The 11,744-nt window shown below is 32.6% G+C and overlaps 1 protein-coding gene across 1 annotated transcript in view; it reads right to left on the bottom strand.

Annotated features, from left to right (window-relative positions):
- Window positions 1–533: 533 nt before the first annotated feature.
- LOC129230007 (DNA polymerase kappa-like) overlaps window positions 534–11,744 on the bottom strand; it is a 28,455-nt gene continuing 17,244 nt past the window's right edge. The window contains exons 4-8 of the mRNA XM_054864393.1: window positions 10,641–10,765; window positions 9,615–9,781; window positions 7,062–7,191; window positions 4,881–5,052; window positions 534–695 (exon numbers count right to left, since the gene is read on the bottom strand). Coding sequence (XP_054720368.1) covers window positions 637–695; window positions 4,881–5,052; window positions 7,062–7,191; window positions 9,615–9,781; window positions 10,641–10,765 — 653 coding nt within the window. The 3' untranslated portion in view covers window positions 534–636. The remainder of the gene's footprint in view (window positions 696–4,880; window positions 5,053–7,061; window positions 7,192–9,614; window positions 9,782–10,640; window positions 10,766–11,744) is intronic.

The following is an 11,744-nucleotide window of genomic DNA, read 5'->3' as shown; positions in this document are numbered from 1 at the left end:
GTTGGCACATTCCTGTACCTTAATGTGGGACACCTTATTTTGAAGTGTCCCAGAGGCAAATCTAGCAACCAATCTTTTTTTTTTTTCAAAACATTCTTTTGTTAGTTTCAAACTGCTAAATTTATGTTCACAGGTACATCATAACCTGCTTTGAAGTTAGACCCTTTCTTAAAGAAGTTGGTTGGACGCTGGCATTATGTTTGCCAGCTTCCAGTCTACTGACAGTTCCAATTTATTGAAAGTAATGCCAAATTAAATGAATTTAATCTGGAAAAGTTTTAGATTTATACAGCAACTACAAAAGAATTTGTATCGTATTGGTTCGTGAATTTCTATGCACTAACAAAAATATCAATACATATTGAAAGGGAATTTGAAAATGCTTATAAAAAATTTAAAATATAGATCCGTCACTTGTTTTACTAGCACTATAATAATAACAACATTGCTACCCCTTAAGAAATAAAAAAGTGTATTGAATAATGTTTAGTATTGAACAAAATACAACAATAAATAAAATTTTTATTCTTTGATAATTTAAAATATAACAGAATTAAATTATTAACTCTAAAATATACAATTAATGTGACTTGCTTATGATACAAAAATTTCACTGGAAATATTCATCTATCCTCTTCATTTTATTGTCCATTTTTGACAATTTGTTGCTCCCAAATTCTTTGAAGTGCAGCTTCCTGAAAAAAGAAAAGAAAAAATATGACACATTTTTCCAAGATTTGAAAAATGCCATGTGTTTGAATGATGAATACATTTGAGGCAGTGAGAAGCAAAGGGATGTAAGTGTCAAAATTAAAAATTTGGAGATAACCAGTACAAATGCATGAAATACACCTCCAACTCAGTCATTCCAGCCGAGGACTGCAGTTTTGTGCTTATTAACACTCAACAGCCCGGCTTAGGAAGTGACAGAGCTGGAGGTGGAAAACCTCTTGAGGAAGCAAAGAGTGCCAAACAAACTGGTAGCTAAGATAGAGTTAGCACTGGCCAGACGAGTGACCGAAACAATGGTTTGTTTCAACTTAAAGATTGTAAGCAAGGCATAGCTTTTTCAGTAAGTTACCGCCCTATAGCCAAAGCTAAGGCAGAAATACATGAAATACACCGCTAACTCAGTCATTCTAGCCGAGGACTGCAGTTTCATGCTTATTAGCACTCATCAGCCCGGCTTAGGAAGTGACTGAGCTGGAGGTGGAAAACCTCTTGAGGAAGCCAAGAGTGCCAAACAAACTGGTAGCTAAGATAGACTTAGCACTGGCAGTACAAATGGTAGGTGAACCTCTCCTCTGTCTTGGGGCAAGAGATAGTAGTCCTGGTAGGTGCTACTGTACAGCACGATTTGGTGGAAAAAAATCAATGAAAACCTACCACGGAAATGATCTTTATACGCATTTTACTCAAAACTTGAAAATTTCTACTTACATCCCTTTGCTTCTTACTGCCTCATTTGTGCTACAGTGGCATAATAGCACAAAATGAGTCTGTAGGTAAATTTTGGAACAAGCTCACAAAGGGTTAAGGATCTTGTTTTCAATAAAGTTGACTGTTAGTGTCTCGCAGAACTTCCAATTCGCTTATTTAGTATTAGTGATATAATTACGATGGGCATACGTCCAAAACCAGGTAGCCTGTCCCCAGATAGTCGCAAGACTAAAATGTCTCCTTTTCGAAAAATACAGAATGGGACACAAAGTTTTTTTCAGCTGAAAGCCATTGGGTGGAATTGTTTAAGCTTTATATTATATCAGTAATTTGAATAATGGAAACTTTCACATAGTTATTGAATATATATTATGTCAGGCCTGCAGGCCTTATGTTATGGGCGTTTTATGTTAGCCTGCAGGCCTAATATATATTATGTCAGGTTTTGCAACAGTCAGTTCAGCTTTAGTGCACTGGTAGAAAGGAGATTTTTGCTTCCTTATGAATATTTTGAGATAAAAAAAGTTGCAAATTACAGTTCTTAAACCAGTGTTCATTATAAAAGTAAATTACATGAAACCCGGCCAATGACTTCATTCTTACTCAAAATCAGCAACCAATATATAATACAGTTCAACCGCGCTAAAGAGAATCTTCAATGGGCTGGCTTAGAAGATCCTTGTCGCCGAGAGTTTGCAATGGGGGAGTTGGGGTTAATGACCACGATTTAAAAAATTTAACATATATATAATCATAAAAATGTATTATTATTTGTTACATAAAACACAGTAATTAAATATGACATTAATTGAACCATTTAATAAGTTTATTAGATTAACTACAACTAGCTGTGTTATAGTGTTTGTATCTTACGTAGGAAAAATATTTTAAGGCAAGTTTAGTTTGAGACTTTTTACAACTTCATAAGTAACACAAAGCAATTTTAAATGAAAAAGTCCATTCAAGTGTCACATAAAAGGTTACCTTTTTTTGTTTACTGCAATGTCATTTGATAAGATTTCTTTGATAGCAACTCTGTTTAAACAGTTGTCAATGTGTACATTTAGTTCGGCTAAGCTAGTCACATTTTGATTCAACATGCACACAGGACAAGAATAGCTTGTTAAACAATCATTGGAAACAGCACTGTTATCTGTATAACTTAGAACAGAAGCATCAACAGAGAAATCTGCAACAGAATTATTAGCTGTTGATATATTTGTGGATATGTTTAACTCTAGACTTTCAGTGTTTTCATGCTCTGCTTGATTAACCGTTTGAAGATGCTTTTTATCCTTTAAGCAGGTGTTTACATGTTCGTTAAATGCTTTAGAATACGTTTCATATTTCTCTTGACAGATTGGGCAAGTAAAAGTTTGAAGCAGTTTTGAAGGACTTGGCACTTTTGTGGACATGGCCTGCAAAAAATCTGTCAACTTAACAGGTTGTTTCTCACTATTTGGCAGTTCCCCTTCAGGCATCAACTTTTCCATTCGTATGCCTACAAAAAAAATATATATATATATATTATCAAATTAATGTACTTTACATTAAAAAAAACTTTTTTTCCCATAAATGAAAACTATGTCTCCCTTCCCCTTATTTGCAGATTGCAATAGTAGGGGGAGTCGAGGTTTGTTAGATTGTCTCAATGATTATAATATAACTTTTTTTTTTAACTTATGACCAACAAATAGCACCTACACCCTACAGTCTTACAAATCTTATAATGAAATCACATGGTACAGTTATATTGAATAAATTTCCTTTCAGTAGCAAATATCATTGTTATTTTGGCAGGAGTAGCTTTTGTAAGTTTGCAGCTTTTTTTAACTAGTATGTTGTGGCCATCACGAAACTTTCTTCTATATATATATATTTTTTTCTGATCCCTCCCCATGCTTGATGAGGAAGCAATATTCCCAACAAAAACAAAATTACACATGCAAAAACTTGACGACCATTCCAATGTCTGAATTATCGCAAAAGCAAAGCAAAGAGCGAAAATTGAAAGTTATTTGAAAAGCCTTGCTTGAATTAATTACAAATATTTTATTTGTTAACAAACATAAGATGGCAACAGTTAAAAATTTTAAATCATTGAGATAATATTTCCGATCATTTCCATACAATTAAAATCACGAGAAATAAGCAGACGACAATCTATTACGATTTATCTTTCTTATTGTTGCATTAATAAAGCTATTTTTATTCGCAAAAAAAAAAAAAAAAAAAAAAAAAAAAAAAAAAAAAAAAAAAAAAAAAAAAAAAAATCAACACCTCTTGGAGCGATTGGCGTCAAAATGGAACCGAAGCCTGTTTACATATGGATTCACATATATTCCAAATTTCAACCAGAACGTAGCATTACTTCTTGAGATAGGGCACTCACAATGGAAAAAAAGAACGGGTGATTGCGCTACCCCCCTTTTTAGCTGTTGACACCAAAATAAAATCAGCTCTTATACCCACTAAGGGCTACTCGCCGATAAATTTTTCTTTCATTCCGTTCATTATTTCTTGAGATACAGCAGTCACAATGGACGACAAAAAACGTCCTATAGCTCAACCTCCGTTTGAGTTATTGACACCAAAATTGAATCAGCACCTGTTCCTGTTAATGGCAACACATGGACCAAATTTTGTTTGATTCCGCCAGTTACTTCCTGAGGAATAGCAAGCACGCGCAAATCAAAAAACGTCCCATTGCTCCACCCCCCCTTGGAGGAATTCGCGCCAAAAAGCAATGGGCACAAGTTCACATAGCGGCACATATGTGTACCAAATTTCGTTCGATTTCATGCGGTAGTTTTTTCTGTAGAGCGGCCACAAAAAACTGGTCACACACAGACGTGACACACACACACACACAGACAGACAGACATTTTCCAAAAATAGTCGAAATGGACCTCAAAATGTTCGAATCCGTCAAAATTCGAAATTCGAAAATTTGCACGAATCCAATACTTTCTTCTATATATTAGATATAGAAGAAAGTAAAAATGGTTTTCATAAAGAATAGAATAAGAAGAATAGAATAGAATATAATTTCCTCTCCTTTTTTGTCAATGTGCCTCCCTAAAACTTTTGTTTGATTCAAAACCGTTATATTCTCAGAATTTGTACCTGCTTCGATGATGCAATGGAAACAAACGTTTTGAGGACCAGGAGAGAAGAATATTTTTGTGCACCAGGAAAAAAGAGAGAATCATTGCAAGAATTCTTTATTTTGTGTGTCTGTGACTGTGCATCTATGATTCGTGAAACGAAGGGCGTCTTGCAGTGCCCCCTCATTTTGTGACGCCCGGGACAATTGACCCCCCTCCCTACCCGTTTGGACGGCCCTGTTCATACGTAGTTAATTTTATAAAGAAGCAACACTCTATGTACATACCAACAACAAAGAAATGAGATTGTAAATGCAGACATATAAATCATACCCATTAGTCGGAGTGTAAGTGGATGAGGAGCGCTAGCTGAAATTTCAAAATCCAGTAGTTTCTTGGCTGCCTTACAAATTATTTCTTGATCATCAGTATGGTATGCTAAAGAATGATTTCTTGTATGGGTTTCGAAATTAGACGTCTTAATTTTCAGAACCACAACTTTACCCTGAAAAAGAATGTATAATTTTACTAAATTTTTTTACAATTAATTTTTAAATGGTATTTAAAAATACATTGTCGCAAACTCAAATTCTACCACAGAGACTAAATTTATTTCCTCACTCCAGTCCCAGTTTCACTTAAAGTCACCCCACAAAAGAAATCTTAAAATATGTCTTTGACACAAGTTATAGAGACATTATTAGAGACAAGTTATATAGTGATTATACATGCTATTAATGAGCATCTGCCATGAGTAGTGTTTTTTTAAGATAGAATTTTTTGAAAATGCAACAAAATGTAAACTAATCAGTTATGCACTTCACTAAGAGAAGTGCATAATTTAAATGAAACAAGAATATACTGGAACTATAATCAATGTTGTGTACCTATGGGTCTAGCACCCCTCCCCCCTCTCACCATTTCATAGAAATTCAATAAAATCAAGAGCTTTAGCAATTCATTATGAAATATCGATAGCATTCCTTCTTGAACAAAAAATAGCATACATTTTTCAGTTATATTTATAACAAAGCATTTCTTTTCCCAAATTGAAACTAATTTTGAAAGGTTTGCTTAAAATACCAGAAAAATATGTGCACAATAAACATAATTTACCCATTTACTAAAAGAAAAAAAAACTTTTATAGGAAAATGTAAAACAAAAATCGAAACCTAACAAAGATTCTACTATGATTATAAAACTTAAACAAGAATAAAAAGTACAGCTTTGGTATGGGAGGGTGCAGAGCCATTGCAAGGGCAAAAAACTGGTGTGTGAAAGTGTATGGGGAGGGGGCGCTAGGTAGTTTTTTATTATTATTTTTTGAAACTAATAAAAATAGAGAGATGGATAGCATTTTTCAGCTTCTGTTTCTCTGTACCTCCCTCTGGCAAATTTTCGAAATTGAAACCAAACATGCAATTGTAGATTATCTTCAACTATTTTAGAAAAAGGGGGCTAAGGGTGATCTCCCCGGAAAAATTTCAAAATTAGTTTGAAAAACAGTCTCAGATAATTTTAGGTGAAGCCAGAGGGAGGAGAAACTTGAGGCTGTCTCCAGAAATTTTTGAAAATTGAAGCTCCAAAAACATAATTTCTGACAACCTTTGATGATATTAAGGGGCAGAGTTTTCGGGGATTCCCTCGGAAATTTTTTGAAATTGAAGCTCAAGTTTAAGACAATCATTAATGTTGTTGGTGAGAGAGTGGGAAACATTCCCCTGTAAAATTTTTGTTGCTGTCGCTTTAAAATGTTTTAAACGATATTTGGTAATGCTTGTGGGTGGTGTTTTTTTCTTTTTTTAAATAGTATCACATAATATATTGTGTGTATTTCAATGTTTTGAAAATGATTTCAAAATATTTATTTTCCTATTGTGAGTTAAAATGCTGCCCCCATCTTCGAAACGAAGGATTATCTGGAGTGGAAAGTCAGCCCTCACTCCTCCCAGATATGCCACTGTTGTATAAAAGACTTTGTTCACCAGAAAATACTCCATACAAGAAAAATACTTTTTTTTTTTTTTTTTTTGAGCATTAGGGATTGTTTCTTTTTTTTCTTCTAGCTCTATTGTTACTCATTTTTCTACCAAAAAAAATCCTTAAACTATTTCACTTTAGATAGCTGGAAATTGTTTCGAAAGATACTTTAAAACTATCAAATCCTCAGATTGGAGAAGTCAGGCAAAAATAGATCTAACTGGATGACATTTCTGGAATAGGCCAGGAAAGGACCCACAATGGGTTGTTGAGCCAGTGAGGATGATTTTATTTTACAGTAATAATATTTTTCAGAAATAATCTTAGCAAATTTTTCCCTCTCTTGCTGTTGCATCCCTGGTGAAAGCCAGTCCCGCAAACCAGTTTTCTAAATTAGCAAGAATCAAGTATCAGAGTTGGTTATTTTTAGTTTGGACATGACATGCCCTTGAGGTATTTCTTGCTATGCCTCAGAATAGAAACACTCAAACAAAGAATATTTCGTTTGATTTATGTATGACAAAATGTTTTACCATCAATTTACGTGATTTGAGATCTTCTATCATTTCTTCACAGAGATCCATACACCGCTTGTATAGTTCATCACGCTGATGTGTGTCTTTAAATGTATGCTCAACTCCTATACTTTTTCTAACGTAATCACTGAAAATAAAATATGTATGATAAATTATGCATAATATTATAACACCTAAAAAAATTCCGTTGCGCTTTTTGACAAAGTTGTATCGTTCAAAAACATATAAAAGAATTTTTATTTTTCACTTTAAGAAATTTCTGCATAAAACACGATTTCCTTTTAAAATTAGCAAGAAAATGCACGCAAATCTGTAGAAACACACAATGGAAACAATGCACATTTTCTTTTTATCTGCAGCACATATTGCCTGAAAGGTAATCTTTATTGTATTTGTAACAAAAACTATATTTTTTTTCTTTCAAAGTACTGCATTTATCTCTAAAGGTTGGATTATTATACTTTGATGTTATTTGAACAAAATTTTTTAAGTATGTATTAAATGTATGGAAACAAATCACCCAAAATGTTACAAATACTAGTGTTCTCGCTTCATATCATCCTACTAGAAACTAAAATTTGAACTTAATTAGATTTTAAAATGTTCGTTATATTTTAAAATATTTATGCAAGCTTAGTATAACAAAGGCAAGCAATTAATTAAAGAATTTGGATTAAGTTGCAGGAGGCATAGTAGGAAATCTTTTAAAGTATGGAAATACACTAAAAGCTGAAATAATAAAAATGCTATATTTATACTTTCTCCTTGTGGCCCCTGATTTTACCTAACATTTCTCTGACATTTAGGACAATTCTTGGGTTTTCCAAAATGCATGAAATCAATGCACATTTCGTATAATTTATACATGAGATAAAATTTCCAAAAAGAAAAATCCATTTAAAAACAACTAATTTTTTTAAAAGAAGGTAGCATTTTCAGGGAAGAAAAATACTCTTATATATGCTAAACATTTATCATATTGAACAAATTAGCTAACAAATTTTAGGAATGAAATTTGCATATTATTTTGAAATTTTGTAAACCTCAATAAGTTTAATGCTTCAATGAGCATTTTTCAGGCATTAAAAAGCAACACAAAATGTAACTATTATTAGTGTCTTATTTTCTTCTGAAAGCCAACCGATGATACATCTAAACATTATTTTGCTCCCTGGGGTAGATAATTTACTGTTACATGCAGTTCAACAGAGCATAACTTTTCCTTTCTAAGAAATATAAGTTCCAATGTCGCAAAGCAATCATAGTCACGTTTTATAGAAAGAGGTTGTAACAGAATGTATGAAATAAAATTTCAGTTCTGGAAGCAAGTTTTCAATGGATTGAGTCATAGGCAGCTGGTGCACAAAAAAAAGTGAGGGATCAAAAGAGGTTGAGGGGGGGGGGGGGTTAGGGAGCGCTACCCCAAAAGTTGATTTTGCCCTCGATTTTCGTAAATTGGAGCTATTTAATATTGTGTTTTCACATTACTGATTAAGTGACCTCTGAAAAATGTGGAATGTGACCTAGAAAATCGGAACTAATGACCATCGTGGAATCCCTCCTTCCAATAAAAAGCTCCATTTTTATGAAATAGCATAAAAAAAGTCCATTTATTTGGAATTTTTAGTTTTTTTTTCATGAAATAAATCACTGTATGGAAAAGTGAGGGGGCAAGGCCCCTTTACATTTGGAAGTGAGGGGGCAGCCGCACCCCAGTACGAGCCACCTACGGTTTAACTATAGCAGAAGGGTTTTCCTTCAGCATTACTAATTTTTCAAAGCAGTGTTGTGTTAAAAAAGATTTCTGCTAATATGTAATTGTTTAGCTGGCTTTTAAACACAGACTAATCAGACAGGGCTGATGACAACAGGGTTCAAAAATATCCGATATTTCGATATATATCCGATATTTTCAATCAGCACAAACTAAAGCCTTCAAAATAGTAAATGAGTCCTCAAATCACTCTTTATTTTCTTCTATTATTGTTACAATATGTAGACTTAAAATTAAGGTTTCTTTCATTACTTATATCTAATATTTCATTTTACATTTTTATCAATTTTTAATGGAGGTAATTTAGCATTAGCTGTTTTACTCATTTTTCTTCCTTACACAGTTGTATGATTCAGAAATAAAAAATATGCATTAGTCGGTGCACAATCATAAGACATTTTCTTTTTTTTTCTGACCAATGTTTAATATTTAATTATGCACTTTTAATAGGAATTACAATTGTTACATTGCTAATTTATTTATGAACATAAAATAAAAAGTAATATTACATTACTTTGTCACATTTATCATGGATTAATATATCATAAAAATACAGTACATAACTTTTGGTTATTTTAATAAAAAATAAACAAAATTACTAAAATAATTATATTTAATAATTTTTATATTGAAAAAACGGTAGTTGAAAAAATAAATATCGACCGATATATATCGGTCAACCCTGGATGACAATCATATTAATCTTATTTAATTGAAAATTATGTGGTTTGCTTATATTTTTAATTCAGAAGTAGTTTGTAATTTAAAAATGTTACCTTTTTACAGTAGTGCTTCCTATGCCTAAACCTACTCTGATATAAAAATCTACAGATATGGTAGAGAACAAAACACCAACAATGTCCCTTTTCTCCCATATGTCAGCACACGTATGAATTCCAATTGCATTTAGAATTTGGCCTTGAACTGGACCTATACCAGAAATCTAAAAGGGGAAAAAAACCAAAGAGTCAAACTCGAACTTAATACTAACGCTACAAAATCAACACAAATAATGAACTGAGCATTAAATGCATTAGAGAAAACAAAATTGTTCCTTTTCTGTTTTAGTAATTTACAGTACTGTTTAAATTCTTACATAAATTTGATCATTTCGTCAAATAAAGCTGTCAGACAGGTTCTTCTTCTCCATAACGTGCAGACAGTGGGTTATGTATTTCATAAGAGGAATTATGATTGATTGGTTCACAAAAAGTGCAGTTATTAAATGTGACTCTATTATGAAAAAACTAATAAACTTTCTTCAACATTAGAAATCTGCTCATGAAATATTGAAAGTAAAGAAATACTACTGTATATACTGAATACTGCTGATAGGTGCAGGGCCATCATTTAGGGGGGGTTAGGAGGGGTCAATTGCTCTCCCTCCCACTTAGAGAAATTCAACATATCTACATTTATGTGGGCTTGTTTTTGATTCTTTCAGATATAGTAAACTTAGACCAATACAGTCAAACCTCATGAACACGAAGTTGCTTAGCATAAAAAATTGTTTTCTACGAAACACTCGTTTGGTCCCGTGAGTTAAAAATAATTTCCTACTTCATCGGATAAGAAAAAAATTGGTTAACATGAAATAATTATCACGGTTGCATGAATTCAGTGTTAAAAATGAGGTTCAACTGTACACCCTCAAGCTCAGTTTTGGTCACGATCAATGGCACTAATTATAGCTACAGCAATGATTACAACAATATCAAACACATTAGATGTTACAAATTTTTATAAATCTTCAGTTAGTAAATTATTAATCAGAAAATATTAGGAACAATGAGTCACTTTACTTTTTTGACAGGCAAAGTTGAAATGAAAGATTTCACAGCCTCCACTGTTGAACATATTTGGTATTGACCATTTGGTTTGTTTTGATCAGAGCATACTTTTGCTAGCATTGTATTTGGCGCTATGCCTACAAATGAAGAGATTATGTAAGAAAATTTAAGTGAATATAATGGATGTTTTAGGTCTCATTAACGTCAAGAGTGACTTAGTTTTCTAATAAGAAATGAACAAGAAAAATAAAATAAAAACAAAAAATTTCTGACTTATCAATAAAGCTCTAGACTAGGAATTTTGAATAGTAGCCACTGGCTACCAGTCATACAAAATGGTGCCTACTTTTGACTTTTGGCAACCAATTTTTTAAAAGAATATTATTCAGTGCAAAATATAAATAACCTTCAGGGAGTTTGTTACGAATTACACTGCCAAGGTGGAGTCGGCAGATACTCTTAACCTCTCAGTATTGGAAGCATGTTGACATAGCTCGATATACAATATGCTTTTTAACAGATAAAGAAACACATGGATGCCACATTTGCTGACCAAGACTTGATTTTTTGGTAGCCATTTTCAATGAAATGGTCTCCAGTTGTTGAATGCTAATCTAGAGCTTTACTTACCATTTGAATTAAACATTTTATAACACATTCAGATATTTCTGTAGTATGCATTGTGGGTAATAGAGATGAGTTCGGGCTCATTTATGAGAGCCTGGGCCCGCCCGAGCCTGGGTGATATTGTCTCGAACCAAAATCTGAGCCTGCAGGAAACTTTCTTGTATCAAAAACCTTCTATAGTCTGACATGATTTAATGAAATATTAGTATCAGATGTTGTTTTACAACAACTAAATATGGGTACTCGTATTGCAACTGCGATTGTTTTTTTTAATTTTTAATCTCTCTGTTAATAAAAAATGTTATGTTGAATATTCTTCGTCAATGGAAATTTCTAAATTTTCTCAAAATGCTCCACTTTAAATGCATTACTCTGTGACATATTTCAATAGTAATCGCTAATAAAATATATATATATCAATTAAACATTAATTAATTTTTCTTTTAATTAAATTTTCATTGATTGAATTGATTTAAATGTTAGTTTCCT

This window comes from Uloborus diversus, chromosome 9 (assembly GCF_026930045.1).
Source record: "Uloborus diversus isolate 005 chromosome 9, Udiv.v.3.1, whole genome shotgun sequence".
Lineage (NCBI taxonomy): Eukaryota > Metazoa > Arthropoda > Arachnida > Araneae > Uloboridae > Uloborus > Uloborus diversus.
This window is presented reverse-complemented; position numbering and strand designations above follow the sequence as displayed.